At 39.3% G+C, this 26,404-nt stretch overlaps 1 protein-coding gene and 1 non-coding gene across 2 annotated transcripts in view; one reads left to right on the top strand and one right to left on the bottom strand.

Annotated features, from left to right (window-relative positions):
- cubn (cubilin (intrinsic factor-cobalamin receptor)) overlaps nt 1-26,404 on the top strand; it is a 42,076-nt gene that overhangs the window by 1,811 nt on the left and 13,861 nt on the right. The window contains exons 3-45 of the mRNA XM_017700354.2: nt 515-644; nt 1,083-1,211; nt 1,312-1,413; nt 1,500-1,603; nt 1,702-1,828; nt 2,151-2,319; nt 4,803-4,934; nt 5,273-5,368; nt 5,717-5,841; nt 5,924-6,110; nt 6,613-6,731; nt 6,841-7,075; nt 7,176-7,357; nt 7,554-7,716; nt 8,177-8,367; nt 9,115-9,271; nt 9,818-9,996; nt 10,116-10,281; nt 10,433-10,658; nt 11,118-11,248; nt 11,426-11,612; nt 11,801-11,961; nt 12,081-12,262; nt 12,354-12,510; nt 13,821-14,011; nt 15,349-15,508; nt 17,654-17,835; nt 20,871-21,045; nt 21,242-21,423; nt 21,628-21,784; nt 21,905-22,021; nt 22,125-22,238; nt 22,346-22,474; nt 22,579-22,711; nt 22,832-23,037; nt 23,510-23,697; nt 24,044-24,236; nt 24,363-24,560; nt 24,831-24,977; nt 25,067-25,257; nt 25,401-25,569; nt 25,920-26,091; nt 26,185-26,363. Coding sequence (XP_017555843.2) covers nt 515-644; nt 1,083-1,211; nt 1,312-1,413; nt 1,500-1,603; nt 1,702-1,828; nt 2,151-2,319; nt 4,803-4,934; nt 5,273-5,368; nt 5,717-5,841; nt 5,924-6,110; nt 6,613-6,731; nt 6,841-7,075; nt 7,176-7,357; nt 7,554-7,716; nt 8,177-8,367; nt 9,115-9,271; nt 9,818-9,996; nt 10,116-10,281; nt 10,433-10,658; nt 11,118-11,248; nt 11,426-11,612; nt 11,801-11,961; nt 12,081-12,262; nt 12,354-12,510; nt 13,821-14,011; nt 15,349-15,508; nt 17,654-17,835; nt 20,871-21,045; nt 21,242-21,423; nt 21,628-21,784; nt 21,905-22,021; nt 22,125-22,238; nt 22,346-22,474; nt 22,579-22,711; nt 22,832-23,037; nt 23,510-23,697; nt 24,044-24,236; nt 24,363-24,560; nt 24,831-24,977; nt 25,067-25,257; nt 25,401-25,569; nt 25,920-26,091; nt 26,185-26,363 — 6,920 coding nt within the window. The remainder of the gene's footprint in view (nt 1-514; nt 645-1,082; nt 1,212-1,311; nt 1,414-1,499; nt 1,604-1,701; nt 1,829-2,150; nt 2,320-4,802; nt 4,935-5,272; nt 5,369-5,716; nt 5,842-5,923; nt 6,111-6,612; nt 6,732-6,840; nt 7,076-7,175; nt 7,358-7,553; nt 7,717-8,176; nt 8,368-9,114; nt 9,272-9,817; nt 9,997-10,115; nt 10,282-10,432; nt 10,659-11,117; nt 11,249-11,425; nt 11,613-11,800; nt 11,962-12,080; nt 12,263-12,353; nt 12,511-13,820; nt 14,012-15,348; nt 15,509-17,653; nt 17,836-20,870; nt 21,046-21,241; nt 21,424-21,627; nt 21,785-21,904; nt 22,022-22,124; nt 22,239-22,345; nt 22,475-22,578; nt 22,712-22,831; nt 23,038-23,509; nt 23,698-24,043; nt 24,237-24,362; nt 24,561-24,830; nt 24,978-25,066; nt 25,258-25,400; nt 25,570-25,919; nt 26,092-26,184; nt 26,364-26,404) is intronic.
- LOC119263135 lies at nt 6,411-6,526 on the bottom strand. The gene has a single exon (XR_005130143.1). It is a non-coding gene; the product is annotated as a U5 spliceosomal RNA (small nuclear RNA).

The raw sequence follows: 26,404 nt of genomic DNA, 5'->3' as shown, positions 1-26,404 counted from the left end.
AAGGAACCATGACTCAGCCGTCTTGAGTCCACTTCAGACGTCGAAGCGGCCCAAGTGTGAAAAAGCCCTTAATTTATTTTCAAATTACATTCAACTAAATATCTACTAAATTGATCATCATTTTCTTTAAACCTGTCTCTAATCCTTAACCTCAAGCCCAAACCTAAACCCAACCCTCACACTGGTCCTAGCACTAGCCCTGGTCCAAATCATAACCCTAACCCTACCATTGTTTAGAATCAACTGACTTGTTAAAAATTTGAGAATTGTAGGTAGTCTATAGGGGCCTGCAGCGTACTATCCAAATAGAGTGAGACCAAAACTTTAAGCAGAAGATGTTCTTTCAATTGTACAGTCTTGATTTGTAAAAGTTTTATCAGAGTGAAATGGGAACTTGTGCTTTATTTTGATAAGAACATGCATGCTAAGTTAGTAAAGAAAATAGGGAAAGAATGTAAAGCCATGCATTCTTTTATTCAGTTCTATTATTCAAGTCTCTTGTGATGACCTGCAGGCCTCGTATGATCTCTGAGAATGGGCATCTTACTCTTTCTGCGGGAAACAATAAAGACATCAATTTTCAGACCTCAGGGACAGGAAAAGTGAAAGTGGGGGGTGAGGACCTCACTCAGCAACTAAACCAGGTAAGATATTCTTAGCCTTGCATCACATTCTTTCTTTTTAGATTAGGCTTAGGTAACAAGAACAGTCTTAACAATACATAAAGGTTTTGTGGACACTGGCAGCTGGACAGGGTGAATCAAGGTAAGTAATTAAAATTTCTGTGAAACACACTGCATTTTTTCTATCACTGGTTTTTCATGTGATGGTATCAATATGATATAGCATTTTATGGAAAGATAATGTGACAATGTTTATATTGCTTTCTGTGTTGATTATGTATGAATTTTAGCATTCTGTATTATTGTAGTAGATGTCAGTAACACTTTTCCTTTTCCCTTTGTACTGAACTTTTCTGATTTTTTTTATTGTTTAAAATCCATCTGATCAAAGTTTCCATCATTTTTACAGAATTACCTTTTAAAGTGATTGTTCATGTATGTTCATCAACTTTATTTCAGATCAAAACTAATAAAGATGACATTGAAAAAATAAAGAACAGTGGCCCATCTGAAGACATCACCAACCAGCTGAATCACCTGAATACAAGGGTGACCTCTCTTGAGTCAAAAGTTGAAACAGTAGAACAGGTAAAGACGGCTATTTTTTGAGCTACTCGTATGCCCTCAGTATTTTTCCTTTAAAACATCAACACATATTTAAATGCTGCTTGTCTTCTTGCTTTCTAAGACAATCCAGCGGAAAACATGCAGCAGCAACCCATGCCAGAACTCAGGGACATGCCTGAACCTACTGGACTCTTTTTATTGTCTCTGCCCCAAGAACTGGCAGGTACCCTAGCTGTTACCTGAATCCCACACACCACATGTTCATACTGCATTCATATATGTGGGGGGCTGACTCTTTTTTTATGACAGGGTCCCACCTGTGCTGTTGATGTGAATGAGTGTCAGATCTATGTTGATACTACTCTGGGATGCCAGAATGGAGCCACATGTGTCAACACTCCTGGATCTTTCACGTAATGCTCTTCCTGATCCCAGTGATGGCTTCTACTACTGAATAGACTTTCTTGTGGTATCTTCACCTTATCTAATTTGTCCCTCTTATTTTGTGTAGTTGCACATGTCCTCCAGAGTGGTATGGACCACACTGCACCTCTCGGTATGATGACTGTGCAGGAGGTAGTCAGGACCTGTGTGTTCATGGGATGTGTATTGATTCTGACAGGGTCACACCTAATGAGGTAATTGCATTTGTATAAATAAATGCCTTGTTAAAAACAAATCCATTTCAAAATATAATCAAGTGCATACTGAAAGTACTGCTGCATTACACTAAAAAAAAGGTCTTTGCATGGGTGGCAGCTATTATTGAGGGCAAAGTAAGCATATGACCTTGAAGAGCTATATTGCTCAGTGTTGTTTAAAATGCTTTTCAGATGCCATTCCTTTCAAATTACTTTCTAGTATAAGACTCTCAAAGCTGAAATCAGCAAATTCAGCCCAGTCCCCCTCATTTTGACTCTTTATGTTCTCCATTTTGACTTGCATTATTTTTTTAAACAGCCCAAATATAATTGCATCTGTGATGCTGGGTGGATGGCTCCTCCTGGCAGCTCTGCCTGCACTGCAGATGTGGATGAGTGTAGCCTTCCCAACAAGCCCTGCTCCACTAACCCCTCTGTAGAGTGTTTCAACACACTAGGCTCTTACTTCTGTGGGGCCTGTCCAGCAGGTAAAACAGCCTGAGTTTATCTGGAATCATGTGTAAGATGCTCCTTATAGTAAAACTCCCAACCTAGGATCACTTTTTACCTTTTGTAAGGGTTTACCTTTTGTCCTAATTAATCATTTCTAAATAAGTATTTTCATAGTAAGAGGGCTGTTCTATTTTCATTGCTTGTAAGGGGTTACATTTTGTCCTAATCAGTCCAAATTCAGCATTCTTATTTTTGTTCTGTCTAATACATGTGGGTCCTGGTTGATGCAGTGTTAAGTAATTAAACTACATTTAACAAATAATAAAAGTACTGGTTTCTGTAACATAGCAGAAGTGGGTAATTCAGGTGCAGAATTTAGAAACCCTCCCCAGGATTCTTTTCCAGCTACCTGGAATCTTAAATAGAGCCCATCCAGAAAAAAAAAATATTTTAACCACTATTTTTTGGCTACTTTATTTTGTACAACTTTTCACAGTAAAAAGCAAAACAATTTTTTGTTTATATTTAGTTGTTTATATTTAGTGTTCCCCTTTTTAAGTACAGGACATTAAACAGTGCCATACCATTCTTTTATGTTATTTTTTTAAAAATGTCATATATATACTGTTGTTTTTTTTTTTTTTTGCAAGGGCTCAAGTAGCAGAATAAAACAGCTGCAAAAGTGTCCACGTTTTTGTAAAATAAACTCCTGGGGAGCATTTCCACTTTCTGGACCTCTCACCTCTTTTATATAAGTGCACTGTTCAGAACAGATGAACTTGATTTACAGTTGGACGCAATTTGTAAGAATTAGATGGTAGGACAAATGCTAGACTTAAATGAAAAATTTCAGTCAGTGTCCTGTTTAACATATTTACAACCCCAATTCCAATGAAGTTGGGACGTTGTGTAAAACATAAATAAAAACAGAATATGATGATTTGCAAATCCTTTTCAACCTATGTTCAATTGAATACACTACAAAGACAAGATATTTAATCTTCAAATGGATAAACTATTGTTTTTTGCAAATATTCACTCATTTTGAATTTGATGCCTGCAACACGTTCCACAGGGGCAACAAAAGCAAGTTGAGGAATGCTCAAAAAACACCTGTTTGGAACATTCCACAGGTGAACAGGTTACTTGGAAACAGGTGAGTGTCATGATTGGTTATAAAGGGAGCTCAGTCGTTCACAAGCAAGGATGGGGCGAGGTTCACCACTTTGTGAACAACTGCGTGAGCAAATAGTCCAGCAGTTTAAGAACAACGTTTCTCAATGTGCAATTGCAAGGAATTTAGGGATTTCATCATCTACTGTCCATAATATCATCAAAAGATTCAGAGAATCTGGAGAAATCTCTAAGTAAACGACAAGGCAGAAAACCAACACTGAATGCCTGTGACCTTTGATCCCTCAGACGGCACTGCATTAAAAACCCACATCATTCTGTAACGGATATTACCACATGGGCTCAGGAACACTTCAGAAAACCATTGTCAGTGAACACAGTTTGTCGCTCCATCTACAAGTGCAAGTTAAAGCTCTGCCATGCAAAGCGAAAGCCATATATCAACAACACCCAGAAATGTCGCCGGCTTCTTTGGGCCCGAGCTCATCTGAGATGGACTGAGGCAAAGTGGAAAAGTGTCCTGTGGTCTGACGAGTCCACATTTCATATTGTTTTTGGAAATCATGGACGTCGTGTCCTCTGGGCCAAAGAGGAAAAGGCCTGTCTGGATTGTTATAAACGCAAAGTTCAAAAGCCAGCATCTCTGATGGTATGGGGGTGTGTTAGTGCCCATGGCATGGGTAACTTGCACATCTGTGAAGGCCCCATTAATGCTGAAAGGTACATACAGGTTTTGGAGCAACATATGTTGCCATTCAAGCAACGTCTTTTTCAGGGACATGCTTATTTCAGCAAGACAATGCCAAGCCATATTCTTCGTGTTACAACAGCGTGGCTTCGTAGTAAAAGAGTGCGGGTGCTAGACTGGCCTGCCTGCAGTCCAGACCTGTCTCACATTGAAAATGTGTGGCGCATTATGAAGCACAAAATACGACAACGGAGACCCCGGACTGTTGAGCAACTGAAGTTGTACATCAAGCAAGAATGGGAAAGAATTCCACCTACAAAGCTTCAACAATTAGTGTCCTCAGTTCCCAAACGCTTATTGAGTGTTGTTAAAAGAAAAGGTGATGTAACACAGTGGTAAACATGCCCCTGTCCCAACTTCTTTGGAACGTGTTGCAGGCATCAAATTCAAAATGAGTGAATATTTGCATAAAACAAAGTTTATCCGTTTGAACATTAAATATCTTGTCTTTGTAGTGTGTTCAATTGAATATAGGTTGAAAAGGATTTGCAAATCATCGCATTCTGTTTTTATTTATGTTTAACACAAAGTCCCAACTTCATTGGAATTGGGGTTGTTCAGTGATTTATTAAGGACATTATGGTTATTGTTGTATCAACTCTTCTTCTACTGTTTGTGTTATCTTACTTAATTCAGGCTGGCAAGGCAATGGCTACAGCTGTCAGGACGTGAATGAGTGCGATACAAACAATGGGGGCTGTTCGACCTCCCCCATGGTGCCTTGCCTCAACACCATGGGTTCCTTCCACTGTGGCCAGTGTCCTCCAGGTATCCCTTTGGCCCACCATCCATCATGGATCATCCGATCATACCTTTTTCTAAACAACCAGAATGTGTTGCATACACTTATTTTCAGCAATTTTTAAAAATCTTATCCTATAGAATTATCTAGATATGAGAAAACTGATTGCAATTCTTCACGGAAACAAGCATAAATGTAGTGAGCTAATCATGTATATTTGTGAAGTTAAGAATGCCTATATACCTCAATTAGATGAATGTATCTGTGAACTGTAAGGTACAGAAAATGTAAAAACTGCAGTATTAAGTAAATGAATTTATAGTTGGGAAAACTAATGCTGTTAACTTAAGTGCTCTCTGCTTAGGTTATGAGGGAGATGGAAAGACTTGCACTGAAGCCGACATTTGTTCATCTAACAATGGAGGATGTTATCCCCTGGCCACTTGTGCCTCTGTCTCAGGTGTCCTAGACGCATACACAAACGCATTACATACTTTTACAGTGGTTACTCTTCACAGAAGCATATGACCAGTGGCAATAACTGATAAAATAAAGTAATTATGACAAGTATTTATGGTTTAAGTACAACATTGCTGTCAGTTATGTGTTAACATAAAAGCCATCTTGCACAATAATTATGACAAGGGTAAAAAAAATCCTGGCATGCTACTGTTTAATGGTACATTTCCCCAGAAGTCCTTGTTGTATGTATGTATGCATTTTTTCAAAAACCTTGAGTTTCATTTTGCACTTTGCTGTTTTGTAATGAAAATCCCAAACTCCTGATTTTAATCCTTTACCCCTTCAGGTAGCAATATCCCAATATGCACTTGTCCTCCTGGTTATCAGGGTAATGGATATGGACCTGCTGGTTGTACTGAGGTTGTTGATACCTGTGGCACTAACAATCCATGTGTCAATGGCCAGTGTGAGGTGAGTACCTTCTCCATATTTAGCTTAGTCATCTATATATTATTCTTTCTTTTGTTTTTCACTTAACACCACTTTTTCCTAGAACACTGCCACTGGGTATGTCTGCCAGTGTGACCCAGGCTGGACAGGCCAGAACTGTGACCAGAACATCAATGAGTGTGCCAGTAACCCCTGCCAGAATGGAGGCACCTGCACTGATGGCATTAATGGCTACACCTGTACTTGCACATCACAGTGGACAGGCCCGCAGTGCCAGACTGCTCAGCAAGGTTTGCAGAAATGATGCTGTATTTTTTTTTATTTTTTTTTTATACTTTTTTAATCCCACAAACAAGGAAATTCCACCTCTGCATTTAACCCATCCTTGAAGTGAAACACCACATACACACTAGTGAATACACACACACTACCCCTATCCATGGAAGCCCTATCCATGATGCCCGGGGAGCAACTGGGTGGTAGGTGTCTTGCTCAAGGATACCTCAGTCATGGACTGTCGGCACTGGGGATCGAACTGAGCTTCCGGTCACAGTTCCCTAACTTCCCGCCCACGACTGCCCAACAGATTTAGCTCTGCCATAGCAGAGCCTTCAAAAAAAAAAGAAGAACTCGTCAACGTTGCCCTCCACGGAAATCGTTAGTAAGGGCAAAAGATTTGTGCTTGAATGAAGAGAAACCCAAACTATATTAGTATTAGTGTATTAGTAAGTCTGCAATATTTGGCTAATACTCTGGGTGATTACGTGATCTAACTGTGTATGTTTACTTCAGAATGTGGAGGGGTGCTCCAGGGTCTCTCTGGAACTTTCAGTTATCCCAACACTCCTGGCCATGATCAGTATGACCACATGGTCAGCTGCGCCTGGGTCATCAGAACTGACGCTGACAAGGTTAGTGCAAACTAGCTTTACAAGACATTTGAATAAATTCAAGTTTAAGGCCCTTCTTGTTTTTTTTAATACTTTTCAAATGATTAACTGTTCCACTAATCTCTCCCAGATTCTGCGGATCACATTCCCTTTCTTTGAACTAGAGCACAGCAGCACCTGTAGCTTCGACTTTCTCCAGATCCACGATGGTGAGAGCGCCTCTGCCTACATGCTTGGCAAATACTGTGGCACCAACGCCCCAGCTGAGCTCTTCAGCTCCCACAACTCTCTTTACTTCTGGTTCCGCTCTGACCACACAATAAACAGTGGTGGCTTCACTGTGTCCTGGACCTCCCAAGCACCAGGTAATGCCTAAGACCTGAATCCTTATAGTGGATTGTCACTGTACTGTTCTGTCTTGTGCCAAACTCATAAATGTTTATTTTCTTTCGTTTGTATTTTTAGTTTGTGGTGGTCATCTTACTAATTCATATGGTGACATCAAGTCGCCTGGTTACCCGGGTAATTACCCTCCAAACCGTGACTGCTATTGGACGATAAATGTGGGTCCAGGGCTGATCATTACCTTCGCCTTTGGAACACTCAGTCTTGAACACCATCCTGACTGCAACTATGACTATCTAGAAGTAAATCATCAATCACAACACCTCAAAGACCATCTATTGGTTTCCTTTAATCCCTTTATTTATTTAGAAACAGTTTAAATAAACAAAAATACAAACTGACATCATTATGAATAGTGAAATAAAGACAAAAAACTAATTCAGTAGTTTACATGTAAGTGAATCAGCATAACAATATTTGTATTCTGCTTTGTTCTAGATCAGAGATGGGTTGCTCCCGGAAGACCCACTTTTAAACAGGTACTGCAGCACTGGTACCCCAGCCCCTCTGCAGACGACTGGTCCTGCTGCCTGGATTCATTTTCACTCTGATTTTGTTGTCAGTGACCAGGGCTTTCATATTACCTACACCACCTCTCCATGTAAGTGCAGGTATCTGTGGCCAAACCTGGAGGCTGACACCCAACGCTAGTGCTAAGATTATGGCCTTGTAAGAATTTAACAGCATGTATAATGTGATTTACTTATTACAAAGGGTTCATATCAGATAGCCACGTCAAATGTTTACTACCTAACACCATCTTTCTTGAGATTTAAATGTTCAGTTTGTGTTGAATTATGAGTAAACATGAGTGATTGATGTAAATACTGCACTTTACTACTGTGTCATGAGTTCATAAAGCAGTGATAACATTTCTTTTATAATTACTAAAAGATAATAGACATCCAACAACAGTTTCAAAGACTCTGAAACAAAATTTACAAGATTTTTATGCCAGTTTTATTGTTAAAGATTTTAAATCTTACTAGATCTCAATAAATGATGTTATTGATGATGGGATCATTCTAAACTCTGTGTGTGTGTGTATGTGTGTGTTATAGCTGACCCGGGATGTGGAGGGACCTACACAGACAGTCAAGGCATTATCATCTCCCCCAACTGGCCTAATAGTTATGCACATGACAAGCAGTGTATCTATTTGATCAGACAGCCTCTGAGTGAGCTGGTGGTTCTAAACTTCACGCATATGGAAATTGAATTTCACCCTGGCTGTGAATATGACTATGTGGAGGTATATTGTTTGTGAGTGTTCTTGTGTGTGTGTGTGTGTTTTTCTGTGTGTCTGCACACAGGTATGCTTGTTGTATGTTTAAAAAGGGAGGTTGTTGAGGTTGGAGTCATCCTTGGAAAATACTTGTACAATATGTACTGAATATACAACACTGTGCAAAAATCTTGGGCATCTAAACAAAATGTTCTGAACCATTTAGCTAAGCAAAAAGTACATTTTGTTTTGCAAAAACACCATATAACACCAATAAGTGCATGTTGTAAAAGCAGGTTTGGTTCTAGATTACTCTTTAACACCATGAACCATTGCATAGATTTATTCAAGTCCATCACCAGCATACTTGATTTAATTTAATGAAGAATTGATTGAGCCAAACCAGGTTTTGGGTGATGACTACAAATAATTCTGGGATCCTTTATAGAGAGATTTAGAAATGCTTAAGCTAATACACTGATACACTTAAAATAGCTACTCATTGTATTAAAATTAAATGTATTTATTACAGTTTTTTGTATTGTGTGTTGCCCAATCAAATAACTTTTTACATAGAATTTTCTCACGCACCTGAGACATTTGCACAGAACTGTATATACTATTTGTGTGACATTTGAATAAACCCCACATTCTGACAGGTGTGAGTTTAAAGGACAGAAATGGTGAGGTTGTGGATGTAGATGTCTCAGTCATAACAGATTGTTTGTTAATGAGTTGGGAAGCTATAAAAGATTTCCATGTTTCTTGTCTCAGGTGCGTGACGGCTCAGCGGAAACTGACCCACTCATTGGAAAGTACTGTGGCTCTACCCTGCCAGCCCCCATCTTGTCTGCTGCTAACGTCCTCTGGATCCGCTTCAAATCTGACAGCTCAGTCAGCCATGCTGGCTTCAGGGCTGTATATGAAATCAGTGAGAGACCTTTTTGACTTAATATTCATGTTAAGGCCAAGCATGGCTGCAGTCAGTAATGTTAGCTGCAACAAGTCTACAAGTTTAGAGAGACAGAGATCTATATGTTAAGTATTTTATGTAAACATACTGTGCTCCTAACAATGAGAGCTGTTGGAGAGGAATTAAAGAGGAGGCTGCAGACTCCTCTCTAACCCCCTCTCATGTGAGACTGGGTGTTGAGATTCTTTCTGCTAAACCAGCACTTTTCTGATTGAGCACGTTTTTATACTGCTGAGACCATGGTGTGAAGCATGGATGATTTTAATGTATGCCATCTATCTCTACTGCAGAGGAAATGTGCTCTCTGGCTGTCTACTTGACTAAAGCTGTGTTGTGTCAAAGGCCACAAGCTTTATTAAATCTGACTGTCTGAATCTCTGACTGTTTCCTCTGTACAAGCATTTTCATTTGTGATTATATAAACATTCACAGTGGTTCAAGGAAAGTGTACAATCATTTGCACACAGCTAGCCTCACATTGTCCTCTCATTCTATCTCTTTTAGGTTGTGGAGGCACTCTCTCTGGTTCTGGGCAGATCCGCACACCTCTTCACCCCGATGCCTACCCCCACAACAAAAATTGTGAGTGGGTCATCAATCAGCCCGAGGGCTACATTGTCACACTCAACTTCCTTACCTTTGATGTTGAGGACAGTGCTGGGTGCTACTTTGACTATGTGGAGGTACAAAATGCTCTTACTTCTAGTTGTCCAAAGCAAAAATAACCCTTTACTTATCCAAATGTGTAATACTGTATGCAAAAAATTATCTGATCAGCATAAAGAATTGTCCCCTTCCTTAGGTAAGAGATGGTGCCACATCCAGCTCTCCGCTGATTGGTCGATACTGTGGAAGCCAGGCCCCCGCAATGTTGCAGTCCACACAAAGACACATGTATATCCTCTTCAGTACCGATGCTTCAGTCACCAATCATGGCTTCACTGCAGAGTATGGATCTGTGATGGAAGGTAATGTACCATTGTGACGTTATGCCATATGGAGTGTCCTGTTGCATTACTGTTAACCATGGAAAACTAAGAGCACAAACACAGTTGAAATGAATTCAAAGTAGATGTTTATAGATAATGATCTGTTGGTTTTGTCTAATTACATCAACAGGCTGTGGAGACACTCTAACAGAACCTTCAGGAACCATCACCAGCCCTGGCCATCCTACAAACTACCCTCATGGTGCTAACTGCTCCTGGTACATCTCTGTGGCCCCTGGCAACATCATCCGGCTCTCCTTCATCTCCTTCAACTTGGAGTACCACGCAAACTGTGATTATGACTATGTGGAGATCTATGACAATGGCACTGCTCAGACTGGGAATCTTTTGGGCAGGTAAGAGTATCACCTCACAGGCTTTTCCCATTACTTGGTAATGATGCATGATCAAACTAGAGGTGGGCAATATGACAATATTTTATCACAATAAATTTTATTGTGATAACATGTGGATATTGTTAGTACTTAAAGAACACTGAACAACTGCATGTTTTATTACAAAGAGAATCCAAGTTAACTGGATTTGGTGAGTCAGTATGTGAAATGCTGAATGAAAATCATTGTACACAAAATTTTTGCATGGAAGTTTTTTAAAAGGGGCAGTACGGGTCCATTGTTAATCTGTGTCAAAATATTGCTATAATAAATAAAGTTATAATAGAATAAAGTTAACTTATGCTGTGCTTTGGTTATCCCTGACAATAAATGTGACTTCTACGGGTAACTGTAAAAAGCACAAATCTCAACATGATTTAAAGCCTTTTAAAGTCTTAAGCATTTTTTCACTTTGCACAGGTACTGTGGGCGTTCTGTTCCTCCCTCCCTGACCAGCACTGACAACCTGATGACCATTCTATTTGTCTCAGACTCCAGCCTGGCAAATGAGGGCTTCTCTGCCAACTATGTCTCCCTCAACGCCACAACAGGTAATGTTCATAGTAGCAAGATGGAATGTGGATGAACAGAGCATGCTATTTAAAAACCACAGTACTAGTGGTAAATGACAATAAAACCTAAACTATGTTTTCATGCTGATAAATACTTCAAAGAAGAAATAAAGGCGATCAAAGATAGATTGTAATCTTTCAGTGATCTGTCTCTAGATTGTAGCGCAGTGTTCATTACTCCCACTGGAGTACTGACTTCTCCCAACTACCCCAATCACTACCCCATGAGCCGTGAGTGCATCTATAAAATCATAGTGGAGATCAACATGCAGATCATGCTGAACTTCACTGACTTTGAGCTGGAGGGTGGCTCTTCTTGCCCATTTGACTATGTGGAAATCAGGTGAGGAATCATACAAAGTGCTTATGTTGTTGCTGTCATGCCAAAATCTTATCACTTAGTGTTTTCTGTTCAAATAAATACTTACTGCATAAATAAATTGTTCTTTGTATTATCATTTTCACAAGGGTCTTAGACTTTTGCACAGTACTGTATATGTTTTTGAATACTGTCTAACTTCTTCCTCGTAGAGATGGAGGCTTTGAAACATCACCCCTAATTGGTCGATACTGCTCAAACCAGGCTCCACCCCTAATGATATCCCATAGCAACAGGCTATGGATTAAGTTCTATTCAGATCAATCTGTCACTTTTAAAGGCTTCTCTGCACATTGGGATGGCACACAGACAGGTGTTTATTACTTTATTTATTTATTTATTTATTTATTTATTAGTAAATAAATCTTGTTTCCGCGTTGCAATGCATTGCCACTCAGTGAGTCCCTGCTAATACCTTCTTTTCTGTGTAAGGTTGTGGAGGAACTCTAACTACCAGTGTTGGTAGTTTCACATCTCCTAACTACCCTCTGCCCTACCACCCCAATGCTGAATGCTACTGGCACATCAAAGTGAATGCAGGAAGTACCATCCTGCTCAGTTTTGAAGATTTCCATTTGGAGTCCAGCACTGATTGCTATTATGATTACCTTGCGGTGAGAATAGACATTTATTTCACTGAAAGACTGAATTACTCTCACTATGCATAAACCAGAGTAACCTGAGATGTTTGCATCTCATTCTCAGGTGTATGATGGCAACAGCACTAATGCTCATCAGTTGGCCAAACTGTGTGGAAACCAGATACCTAACACGATTAACTCCACTAAAGAGCAACTGTATGTTAAACTACGCACAGATAGCATCATTAATGCAGGAGGCTTTGTGGCATCATACGCATCCAGTGAGTGAACAAAAACCATGTTTGCACAGCTCGATACACAAGCATATTGCTTTTGTTGGAACAAAACCTTGTATCTCCATTTTTGTAATTTTTCACTTTTTGACAAAGTTTGAAAACGCCTGTTGTTCTTTAAATTGTGTGTAAATTTCATGATAAAAGGAATGAAAGAAATGACCATTCTGGTTCCATTGACTTATATTATAAGTAGAGTATGTTTTTTCCTTCTCCTGTAAAGTTACCATTTTGGAGATAAGAGGTTTTGTTCCCGACAACAACTATATACTGTATCTCTGTAATCATTCATCATTTAGAAGAATTCATTTGAAGACTCGAAGAGTCATTTTTCTTTGACCTTGTATTGTACCCACTTCTTAACTCTTTAAAATCCCAAGCTTATTACGTACTAAGGCTCATTATTCAGTAACTACATGGACTCCAATGTAAATATATTGAGCTGTTCTTATGATATATATGTGTAAAAAAAACACTTCAGGCTTGCTAGCAGGCCTGTGTCCTTTTAAGGGGTTAAAGAAGACAAGTTGCACTGTGCTGATTACTTGCATCTCTGTATATTACAGTCACCACACCACTCATATTGCATGCAAGATTATAACCAATGGGTTTGACTGGCCTTTATGAAGCTCTAGTGGGGGGCTGATTTTACATAGCTGATTAATTTTGCAGACTCATAATATTGCAGTCTCTTTTACTAAAGCAATGGCTTTTCACATTTCTGATTTAATTCATCGTGATTTTCTGGACAATAGTGAGGCTACAGGGCATGCTGTGGACCTGTTGTTGTATTTCCATGGATGCAGACCATTAAAGTACAGAAATGGTCAAGTTGGGTTAGTTTTAAGTGCAGCAGGGGGTAGCTGGCAAAAAGACACACTTCCTTCTGAAGAATGAGCAGGAGACTACATGTTCTTTCTTTGTGTCTTTTCTTTATATCCTCTTAAATTGCTTTTCTGGAAGTAAGCTTACAGGCTAAGAGGTCATTCCAGTAAAGTCTGTCTTTCTTTGTTTCACAGCAGTGGCATTTGCCAACTTGGCACTTAGTTCTCATGCTTGTTTTTTCCCAGACTCACTTAGCTTTACGGCTAGGTAGGTCAATGTGTCCAGGCCTGGTTAAGCATAAAGTATATTAAATTAGTTTGTAGTAAAGGAACAAATTGCTTTACATATTTTCCAAAACCTGTGTGTTTCTAGCTATGCTTTTTTTGGAAAACCTGTGTGTTTCTAGCTATGCACATGTCTAATGTTTAAAAAAGTGGTATTGGTGTTAAAATCCATGGACCTATCCTTCACAGGTTGTGAAAATCTTGTCATTGCTGACAAGACAAGTGGAGTGATTGAGAGCCAAAATTTCCCAAACAACTACCCCTTTAACTCCAGATGCAGCTGGACGATTCAGACCACCATGGGCAACACCATCAACTACACCTTCACTGCTTTTGACCTGGAGAGTACCTCAGCCAGCTGTATATACGACTATCTGGAGGTCAGTATCTACTAGTGTTGATAGTTGGAATAAAGTTTGCAGTTGAGAAAGAATCCAAATGTAACACAATCTTACATCAGGCTAGGATGTCTAAGAATGAATCCTTAGAAATGAGATTTTATTTCAGTGAACGGATCTCAGAATTGCTGTTGCATCTTCGTTTCCATCTTTACAAAGAAAATCCTACATGTCTTTTTCAGCCACCCTGTGATATAGTACCATATTATCCTAAGCTTTCCATATACTGGCATTGTCTAATACTATGCAGTGCAGGGCTGAAGTGGTTTACAGCAGTTTGGATCTCTTTTAGCAGTCATGGAATTATTCTTATCCATTCGTCCTTGGTAGGCTCTCTGAAAACTCACAATAAATACATTGAGTTCATACTTGGTTCCTTCATCACCATGGTGATCCAAACAGCACTGACATCATGGGGCCCATGGGAGAGGTAGTGGAATTTCGCTTGTAGACCCTTTGCGAGGTTCTTTTTCCTGTCTCCCCTCAGGCAGCCTTCAGCAATAGTGAACTTGTGTTTTCACTACACTCATTTCCTTCATCTCAGCTCAGATAAAATCAGAACTTTGGGAAAACAGCCTCAGTTACACAAGATGTGTTGAAATGTGATCTTATGTATTTGTTGCTAAATGTTTATATATTCTGTCACTAGTGAGAATGAGAGTGCACTACATTCCTTTAAAATTGTCACCATGATGTCAGACTCAAAACAGAAGGGCTTTATATGCTGAGATTAAATCCTAAATTGTCATGATATAATGTGTATAACAACAATATAACATGTTTTTGATGCAGAGGATGGAGATTAGTATGTAACACTTCTTGTCAGACCATACAAAACAACATATTTACATTGTTGTTGTGTTGACTTATATTGCAGTTCTTGTAATTATTATTATTATTATAATTATTATTAAGTTGTATTTTATTATCATCATCATAAAGTGTTTGTACTAATATAATGAGGTTAAACAATTGGTATCATGAGGTTGCTGACACAGATGTTGGAGATTAATACTGTATGTAAAAGTCTTGTCAGACCCTATTAAGCTGTATCCTGTCATAGTCACAATGTCATGTTTGTACTAACATCTTGAGGTTTCCACAAGTCATTCCAGATCACACAGACACTCTTATGCATTGTCTTTTACGTTCTTGAATAAACCCCCCAGTGTCCACGTAGGCTCCTTCTGAGGCTCCTCCTTTCCTAATGAGGAAATTAATGCTTTTTTTTTCATTTTAACAATACTAAAAGTACTTCTCAAAATCAAATTAATTTGAGATTTGATTATATATCAATAACTTCTTCTGTCTTTGTCCAGCTGTATAATGGTCCTGATACCCAAGCTCCTTTGATTGGTAAATTCTGTGGCAGTACGCCCCCTCCAGCAAACACCACCACCAGCAGCAGCCTCCATGTTGTGTTCCATTCTGACTTGTCTGTCTCCCACACTGGCTTCCGGATGCTTTGGTACCAGAATGGTAGGATCCTAAACATAGCACAGCTAAACCATAACCACTCATACAATGTAAAACAACACTAAAGTTTGCAAGGAATGAAAGATAGAATTCCCAAAGACAGAATGGGTCAGTAATAAACACTCTGTCTCAAAATGATGGTCATTATGTTGAGACACATAAGAAAATATTACTGATTTTGGTTAATTCAAGTGACACCGTACAGAAGGTGATTGGACACTGATTTGTTTTTCTCCTTCTATCTCAATGTAAAGGGAAGCTGGCATTTTCAAAATATGTCAAAAGATGAAAAACAACTAAATTAGGACATATAAGGCTTTGTCCTGACAATGGCAATATACAATGTAGAACTGAACCGGGGTGTTTTTATCTGTCTGTATGACATGCTTAGGTAATACACATATTTCACACACAATGAAGTTTCACATAGTTCCTCTCTAAACCACAACTGTTGGACTGTTAGGAAATGCTGATAGAAGTTCGTTTGAGGTTCTCTACACTGTTTAATTGTGACTGTATGTAATGGAAAGCCCATTTTAAGTCTGTGTGTAGAGGAAATGCCCTTAGTCATTTTTTCCAGAATGGGAATGTGGAATAAAACAGGCTAGTAACGCCTCCAAAGTGGGAACTGTCAGAAAAACACAAACACCTTTAACTCTCTTTTGCACCACCACTATTACAAAACTATGTATTCATCCACTAAGAGTCTTACTACATCTTCTTTAGTTGAACATGTGAGTTTCTAGTGGCAACACTGGATATTCAAGAATGTATTAAAGATAGTAAACAAGATAAAGTAAATATTTTAAAGCTATGAACATTAGAAAACTTTAATTTGTTTAATGATAGCATGTCTGTGTAGTCCTGATTGGTGTTCCATCTGTGTATGTGGTGTGTAGCTAATGTTAAGGGGCATTGAGTCACTGGGCTGAAGGGTTTGGCTACAGTTTATTTATACAGCCACAGTGGACTGAGGGCCAGCCTTTGCTCCCAGACTGCAGCACTAATTCAGCTCTTTCACTTTCAACACGCTGATAACAAAAACAACTATATAGGAGTTTTCAGCTACCACTGATGTTTCCTGGCATGATATAATCAGTTGGAAAGTAAGAGTCAAGATTTCCAATTTGTGTATGAAGTAATGAAAGTAAACAGATTGAAGTTATTATATAACATCTGGAACTAACCCTGAGAGATGGGTTAGTGAGAGGGAGAGGCTAGCATTTGAGTTCTTCTTGCTAGACAAACGGCTCCTCCCTAAATGGGTAATAGTACAGAGTATTTCATTACTGCCTGTAGTAATAATCCCCTCTTCCATCTTTTTTCCTTTTATGACCAGTGGCCCTGTGGGTGGTTTGATGTTACTGAGTAAAGACAGGAGTGGGGTTTAGAGTGTAGTGCCTTTTCTTAGATATTACTGAATATCTCTCTAAAATCACTATCTTGTTGCGTTAAATAATATACTGTTTGTTGTTTCTTTAGTTTTACATGGATCTCATTGTATAGCCTTTCTGCTCATAAACTGACAGGCTGTAATGCAATAACACATTACCTGATTCTTTTTTTGACATCGTACACCTCTTAGCTCAGAGTCTCTCCCCCACACAAGCTCTGAATTTCTAAAAAAGGCAGTACTCAACATGTCAATCAAATCAGGTTAAACTGCAGGCAAAGCTGAAAGTGTGCTAGACAGCCCAAAATATCCAAACTAATCTGGGTCAGAGACCTCTCTGTAAAGCAAGCTCACCTCCAGGGTTTTTCAAAAGTCGCTCTCAGTGGTCTCTTGCATTTTTCCAAATTAACACAGAAACTATAAGCCTCTCTCATATGAGTCATCTCACCTGTACTCCCTCAGCACCACACTTTGTGTCAGATCTCATTTGAGGTACTAAATTTAGCACAGTATCAAGCATTTCTCACAGAGGGCATATTCTGTTTTATTAAGACATGAATTAACTGTTTGATGTAATGTGAAAATGGTCCTTAGTCAGTTCTTTTGGACCAACAAACACAGTCTGGTGTAGTCAGAGGATATAAGGTCATGGTAAGAATTACAAGCCTGGCGCAAAAACCTCTTCTCTTGGGAGAGGTTTTAAGCTGACGTAATGTGTCACTGCAGTTACACAGACTCATTATTGCCCCCTGCAGGTTGTGGTGGAGAGCTATCTGGGCCCTCTGGCTCCTTCAACAGCCCAGGTTATCCTGACAAATACCCTGAAAACCGGGAATGTGTGTGGTACATCCAGACAACCCCTGGCAGCAGCATCACTCTCACCATCCATGAGTTTGATATAGAGTACCATCCCAACTGCAACTTTGATCTGCTAGAGGTAAAAACTATCTAAATCTGTCTCTGCCTTTATTGTCTTATGCAGCTTCACTCATGAGTTGTTATGGTCCATATAATATAAGACTAATGCTATAAAAGGACAATTGGTCCAAACGTAAGATCAAGTATCAGTGAGAGTCTTACGTTGGTGCATGCAACAGCATCAGTTGAATAAACACATATATAACAAAACATGCTCTTGTTTTGCAGACCTTCTCCACAATGTTTTCAACTCAGATGTTGATCTTTAAGATTTCTGTTCAATAAATAATTGAGATGTAAACAATGACATTCAGAGTGATTTGATTTGAAATGGTACATTGTAGAGAAGCTTCCCAGCTCAGATTTCTTTACAGTGCTGGTGATAGGAACCAGGTGTTGCAATGTCTAGAACACAAATATAGCCATTTTATTTACTATCCAAACCACCAGTGAACCTATGTGTATCTATGTTGCATGTGTTAAAAGAACTACGATTTACAAATAATTAAAATTATTTCTTAGGTCTCAGGTAACATTTATATTAATAGCAATTTAATTATTACTGTCTTTGAGGGAGCTTTTAGAACAGTGGTCAACAGAGGCATTAAATTTGCACATGTAGTTTCTAACACCTCCACTGTGAAAAACTCTGACTTGATACATTTGACTAGAATGGAGCACATGACTCTGAATGGCTTTGTTTTCATCTTATGGATTGAAGTATGCTGAAAATTTAACAAATCAACAATACTCCTCTTTAGGGAGGAGCTGGCTCTACTGAGGTGCCCCTATTTGTTTTGTAAATAGCAATAATACATTGCACAATTGAACTGGATAGAATATTTCACAAGGTACAATTAAGAAAATGCCTTCTTAAACAATTCGAATCCACTTTGCAGAGCTTTTACATGGCACACTTTCACATATAAGAGAGCTTTCAGTGATTAAACCATGTAGGCGGCACGGTGGCGTGGTGGGTAGCGCTGTCGCCTCACAGCAAGGAGGGCCTGGGTTCAATTCCCCGGCCGGGCGACCGGGGTCCTCTCTGTGTGGAGTTTGCATGTTCTCCCCGTGTCTGCGTGGGTTTCCTCCGGGTTCTCCGGTTTCCTCCCACAGTCCAAAGACATGCAGTCAGGGCAATTGTGTAAAATGATCAAATTGTAAGTCGCTCTGGATAAGAGCGTCAGCCAAATGCCGTAAATGTAAATGTAAAATGTTATGTTCTTTTTGATGCAATTTTTGCCTGATATATGCATTTGTGCTTTACAAATTTACACTTTTAAACAGTGAAATTATCAGTGATCAGACTGCAGGGAGCCTGTTTTGTGGTGTGAGTGTGTGTCCTCTTTTGGCACACAGCAGACTCAATGGGCACAATGAGTGGGGGTTGTGTACTTCAGACCTTTGGAATGCTGACCTCCACTGTCGCAATGAATGGAGTAAGTGGGGTGGAAGAGAAGTGGAAATCAGAGCTTAGAGCACAGGCTTTATCTGTGGCTCTCAACTACACACACACACACCCCAACACACCAGCCAGACATTTTTTTTGTGGCCCAGAGAAACCACTCCCTATCTCTACCCAGACGTTTCCTCAACGTTGTGTCTATTCAGTATACTACCACCGAAGTGTTGTGCAGTGCACAATAATCCAATTCAGGTGGTACAATTTCTCTCCTCATCTGGATGTCAAGCAACTTATTTGATATTGTTAACATGGTCAAAAAGATTAATCATCAAGTTTTCTCCACAGGAAGTTTTTGTATTACTGATTTGTGCATCACCAGAACATGTTACAAAGCACAGTGTCTGAGTAAAACTGAATAACAAAGCCCCAAATTGAGGTTTGCCCAATAGGGATGTCTTTTATCTTTCCTACTATAGGACAAGCAGAGAAATTTAGCCTGCTAACTTAGAAATCATGCTTTTTGAAATACAAACCATGGTGGTATAATCCAAACAGTTTGGGATTATGTTTACCTTGGCATTTTTTAGCTCAGTACAGAGTAAGGGTGTAACGATTTTAGTAAGTTTTGAAAATTGAATTTGGAACAGTATAAAAAATTTCACCGATACACCTCTTGTTTTCCTCTGAGAGTCTCTCATCTTTCTTAGAAACAACTATCAGCAATCAGGACTTATGCATACTCCCACACTTAAATGATTGTGCGTTTCATAAACTAATTATGAATTCTGGGGTTGTGATTTTTGGGGTGTATTTTGTTAGAGGGTGGCACAGCAGGTGTTAAAAAGATTCTGATTGAGAACTTTTAATTGTCTGGGCCAAACTATGCTGGGCTGGGTTTGCTGAAAACATCTTAGCACAAAGGTGATTCTTACAGAGCAGAAGTTGATTTGAAGTGATGAAAAGTATTGCTTTAGTTTGTCTCATTTGAGTTGAATAAAAACAGCTAGATAGCTTCTCTCCACATTTATTTTTATATCACTCACTCACTCACTCACTCACTCACTCACTCACTCACTCACTCACTCACTCACTCACTCACTCACTCACTCACTCACTCACTCACTCACTCACTCACTCACTCACTCACTCACTCACTCATGTTTAGCAAGGTTATCCACAAGGAGGAGCTACTGGAACTCTAGTAACTTCGCTGTGTGTCCAGATCAGCAAGATATCCTATGTTTACAGCTTGTATGACTGTGTTTAAAATCAATCCTTATTATTGTATGTAAGTAGAGCTAATGAAGCCCTATGTAGCTGCTTCACATAAGTAACACTTTGTATTGTTGTTTAGGTTGAACTGAAAAGCCATTTTTTTTTCTTACTATTTTCAACATATAAAATTTTGAAAATGAATCTCTATCTTGGAATTGAAAATCATCTTAAGCCTGAAATCAAAAATCAAATCTATTCTCATTGTTGTTACTGGCATTTTATATTCAATCAGATTTTGAAATTTATACCTCTAGTAAAGAGGGGCTTTAGGGCTGCTGTGTTCTTTACAGCATGTGGATCCTGCAGCATGATTAATGATGTGGCAGATCCTGGATGTTACAGTATGTGACAAGTTCATTCTGATGTGTGTGTAGGTATATGGAGGTCCTGACTTGAGTGCCCCACGACTAGCCCAACTGTGCACCACACGTCCCCCAAACAACCCCCTCCAGGTGTCCAGCACAGGCAATGCCGTCACTGTCCGTTTTAAGAGTGATGAGTATGTCAGTGGCAGAGGCTTCAATGCTAGCTGGCAAGAAACCCTAGGAGGTGAGTAGTGGTTATCCTATACACCTTTACTCACAAGGCCAAACTTAAAAATATATAGTACATATAAATATATAATATATATAATGCTTTCACTTAAAGCTAATATTGTTGTGAGTTTAATCAGCTTTCACATAATCTTATTTACACTATTGAATGTTCTATGGTCAATGAACAATTTGCTTTCTGAATTGTTTAGGATGTGGAGGACCTATCACAGCACCCAGTGGAGAGATCCATTCTCCCCAATACCCCAACAACTATCCCAACAATGTTGACTGCTCCTGGGTCATCACTGTGGATGAGAGCCACCGGATTCTCTTCAATTTCACTGATATGGATATTGAGAGTCACTCTTCATGCATCTGGGATTATGTGGATGTAAGTGACTGGTACATAGCTGTTTTTACCCGTTTTGCTCATGACAGTTGCAATTCATACCACTGCTGCACGTTATATAATTGGGCTTGGCTCAGAGTCCTTGTGCCTTGATTTAAGTTGTTTCTTAAATCCTGATCATTATACTCAGCCATTTAATACAGTTTGAACCTGATAAATCATCTTACTTATTTTTTTGTGCTTCAGATCCATGATGGTCCAGGACAGTCCTCTCCTCTGTTGGCCAAAGTTTGTGGTTTCTCCATACCTGATCCCATTTTCTCCACACAAAACGTCATCTATGTTCGCTTCAGATCAGATATCAGCAGTAATCACAGGGGCTTCAGGGCAGAATTCTCAGAGGGTCAGTGACAACACGTTCTACACATTTCACAAATGTCATGATGCTTTATGTTATTTCACATATGTGATATTATTTTCTGAGTTGAGCTATAGAGTTACTTTATTTCCTTTGTTTTTATAGCTTGTGGATCGACCATCATGGCTGATGATGTGGGAGGTGCTATTGCCTCCCCCCGCTATCCCTACCCATACCCCAACAACCAGAACTGCAGTTGGATCATTATAGCACAGGAACCATGTGTGTGAGCCAAACCTATCTGTATACTTTCATAGATTTTTTTTATCATGTTTCTGTTGTACTGAACTTTTGTAATTTTTGTTTTTATCTCACAAATGAACAGTCAATCATGTAACGTTGTCCTTCACTGACTTTGAGTTGGAGATGTTGAACAGCAACTGCTCCCATGATGCAGTAGAGATCTTAGATGGTGACAACTATGGGGCCCCTTCAGTCGGTAATTACCTACCTATCTCACCATCAGTTGTAATACTGTATTTTTATCTGTTGCTGGCCAGGATACTTGAAGCATGTAGTTTGTCCTTATTTCTTTGTTTGTTTTAGGTCGTTACTGTGGCATAGACATACCTCATCCAATTACTTCATTCAGCAATGCCCTGGTGGTAAACTTTGTGTCTGATGCTTCAGTAACCAGGAAAGGCTTCAGAGCAACATACGTGGCCTCAACCTCAGGTCTACAGTTCAAGTTTCAATGCTTGCATTCATCCTTAATCGGTCTGGAAATGAATTAACCTATTGTGTGCTGTGTAGTAACCACCTACACTGTCATCTTTCAGGCTGTGGTGGTAACCTTCACATGGAGTCCGGGGCCTTCAACAGTCCTAACTACCCAGATGCCTATCCACCCAACATTGAGTGCGTGTGGACTATCATTAGCTCCCCTGGAAACCGCCTCCAGCTCTCCTTCATGTAAGCATGTTCCTAGTGTTACTCCCATCTCACTTGTAATTAAACCAGTCCCTGTGATGACTTAGTTGGTAGTCTGCTCTCCCTTACAGATTTTCTTTTCTCTCTCAACATTTAACACAGTCTACTTGAGCTGCAGCAGAGTACAGACTGTAATAATGATTATCTAGAAATTCGTGAGGGGAACTCTACTGGCACTTTGGTTGGCCGTTTTTGTGGAAACTCCCTTCCCTCTAATTACACCTCTCTCATCTGTCATGTGCTCTGGGTCAAATTTGTCTCAGACGCCTCTGTCAGTGGAGCTGGCTTCAGGGCCACATTCTCCCACTGTGAGTTTAAATGCATTCACTGAACAATCTTCAAATCTTTTGAATAATATTTTTGAATAATCTTAAGAGGGTTAACTGTAAATCTTATGAAGAAAATTAATCTTTTAAAAAAAGTCTTTAAAACAAAGCAAAGTGTTTGTATTTGGATATACAGTTAAGCCAAGAAAATTGTCTAAAATGTTTTATGTCGGTTATGTAAGTGTATGTTATTTATTATGCAACATAGAATACATAGAAATACATTTCATATTTTTTTCTTCTTAAGTGATTTAAATATTGACTAGACAAACTACTAGTAACCCCAATACTAGAGGTTAGGAAATTATTAAGCTGTGAAACCTGTTTATTGATATTTATTCTAGAGTTAGCTCACTGTCCAGATAAATGGATTTATATATAATTTATTTATATATAAAAAGAGCTTTAGTGGCTTGCCTTACTGTTCTGATGTCTGTTACTTCTTTTTCTCCAGTGTATGGAAACGATATCACAGGTACTTCTGGCCAAATTGCTTCACCCCTGTATCCACGCACATACCCCAACAATGCAGACTATCGCTGGACAATCACCGTCAGTGGAGACTCTTACATTCAGATACATTTCCTGGATTTTGATATAGAAGACTATTCTTCATTTGAGTGCTATTATGACCAGCTCAAGGTTAGCACCGTTCTGTAAATTTGAGATTTACTTCACTTTAAAAAAACTATGATGTGAAGATTTATTAGTGGTTGGTGTAGTGTAGTGGATAACACCTTTGCCTTCTATGCTGTAGTCTGGGGTTCAATTCCCCGGCTGGGTAAGCACCCTACACTATACCAATAAGAGTCCTTGGGCAAGACTCCTAACACTACCTTCGCCTACCTGTGTAAAAAAATCAAATTGTAAGTTGCTCTGGATAAGAGCGTCAGACAAATGCCGTAAATGTAATTTATTAATTTTAGACATGCCCTCAAGTTTTCTATGCCATGAGTCTATTTGTAAGTAAACTGCCTCTTCTTTTTAGATATTTGATGGACCTAATGTTCACGCATATCCTCTGGGAGTTTTTTGTGGACTGCGTTTGCCTGAGCCAGTGAGAAGCTCTGGGAGCACCATGACCCTGGAATTCACGTCAGACTCTGTGATTGGAGGAAGAGGCTTCCTTGTTGAGTGGACAGCCATCCAGAGCTCTGGTCCTTTGCCCACTATAACGCCAGGTCAGATCACTCATGTAGGAAAAGTGTACCCAGCTCTTAGCATTTGTATAGGTCATAAGGATGATATGACAGAAGGATGTCCATTTCACTGTTGAATTCAAAGTGTAAACTGTACTTGTTCATTAGGTGCATGTGGAGGTTCTCTCATGCCTGAGGACACACCCAGGTTCCTCTTCTCTCCTGGCTGGCCTAATGAGTATGAGCCAAGCCTAGAGTGCTCTTGGGTAATCCGCTCGCCTGACTCCACTGTCGAGCTAAACCTGCTGTATATGGACATTGAGGGTGAAGCCACATGTTTGTACGACAGTTTAGTCATCAGGGATGGTGAGATTCATATGTTATGAAACTAAAATGATTAAAACATGAATAATGATGTGAATTTCAGACCTCCTCATTTCTCAATGCATATTGTTGCTGTCCAAAAATATTCTTATATTAACAAACATTTATGTTTCTCCTTTCTCTATAAACTTACTGTTTCTCACATATGAAGTTTTGTTATGATGGCTTTGATGACATTAAAAGCTAAATATCTGGATAATGGTGTTAGTTATGTGATTTTCCAAAATGTAACCCAGGTGCTTTTTCCCCCAGGTGACACTAACCTGTCCCCATTGCTGGCAAGGCTCTGTGGTCGTGAGTTGCCAGGTTCGCTCCATTCTACTGGTGACTCCATGTTCCTGCGTTTTACCTCTGATTATAGCATCAGCGGACATGGCTTCAATGCATCCTACTCTAAAGGTGAGCCCCCAACCCTTTTCAGTGACAGTACTGTGACCAGACTGAATAGTAGTTGTAAAATGCTTAATTGTTGTGGTGCTGCTTGTCAGGTTGTGGTGGTCTGCTCCATGCAGACAGAGGAGTGCTCAGCTCCCCTCACTACCCTCAGAACTACAAACCTAACCTGGACTGCAGTTGGCATGTGATGGTCACTTCTGGCTTTAGGGTGTCTGTTACCTTCCTAAGTCCATTCCAAGTGCAAGGTTTTGGCACTGCCTGCAGTTCTGGAGACTATTTGGAGGTAGTACCTTGATTGGGAAAATGCAGTCATAGTATCATAGAAAGACTTACTGAGAGACAGAGAGACAGGTTGTCTTTGCACTTTAATCTTTAATCTTCCTTCCTTCCTACCTAATCTTATGTAAGGGTGTTATTGTTTTTTAGTTGAGGAATGGGCCAGATGGTAATGCACCATCTTTAGGTGGTCGTCTATGTGGAGCCAGCCCCCCTACAGTTACACAGACTACTGATAACCATCTACATGTGCACTTTGTCTCAGATGGCTCAAATGAGGCCAGTGGATTTAAACTGTTATTTGAAGCCCACAGTACTGGTAAGGCCTTATAAAACCTAACTAGTTACAAAATATTCTTATTATTCTTATTCTTATTCTTATTCTTATTAACAACACAACTAACATTGTTGTTTTTGTTCTAAATATACAATTATTCTTCTTTGTGTACAATTAATGTACAATGTGTAAAGTACAATTTTGCTAAACTATAAAGAACTTCACAATTAAAACAAAAGAAAGAACATATATTTATGTAACTACAGTATATTTACAAACCCACAATTATTTAAAGTAATGCAAAACCTCAAATAAAAATATGAATTATTCCTTGAAAAATACAACATTAAGTAAATGAGATAAAATTTTGATAGATGATTGTATTTTTTCAGCTTGTGGAGGAACCATTGAGTTGAGAGATGGAGATCCACCAGGGTATATTACATCACCTAATTATCCATCACACTATCCTCAGAACATTGACTGTGTCTGGATTATTATGGTGCCCAATGGAGAGTCTGTGCAACTGGATTTTGAAGATTTCTACATTGAGCCAAACACTCAGTATGAGACATAATACTTATGCATTTTCAAATATTCATTAGCTTAATTTTGCTGCATGGTGCTTACTCTAACTCTTTTAATCCTCTCTCTTAGATGCTACTATGACTACCTGGAAATACGGGACGGTGTCTCTTCAAATGCTGAACTCCTTGCTAAGCTCTGTGGCAGTACACAACCATCTACCCAACATTCTACAGGCTCTGCTATGTACCTTCGTTTCCGTACTGATCACATCATTACACACAAGGGCTTTAAGGCCAAGTACTCCATAGGTATGTCAATATTCAGACCACTACTAGATGCTCTCTACTCT

This window comes from Pygocentrus nattereri, chromosome 3 (genome assembly GCF_015220715.1).
Source record: "Pygocentrus nattereri isolate fPygNat1 chromosome 3, fPygNat1.pri, whole genome shotgun sequence".
Taxonomy (NCBI): domain Eukaryota; kingdom Metazoa; phylum Chordata; class Actinopteri; order Characiformes; family Serrasalmidae; genus Pygocentrus; species Pygocentrus nattereri.
The sequence above is the reverse complement of the archived record's forward strand: the minus strand, read 5'-3'. Positions and strand labels throughout refer to the sequence as shown.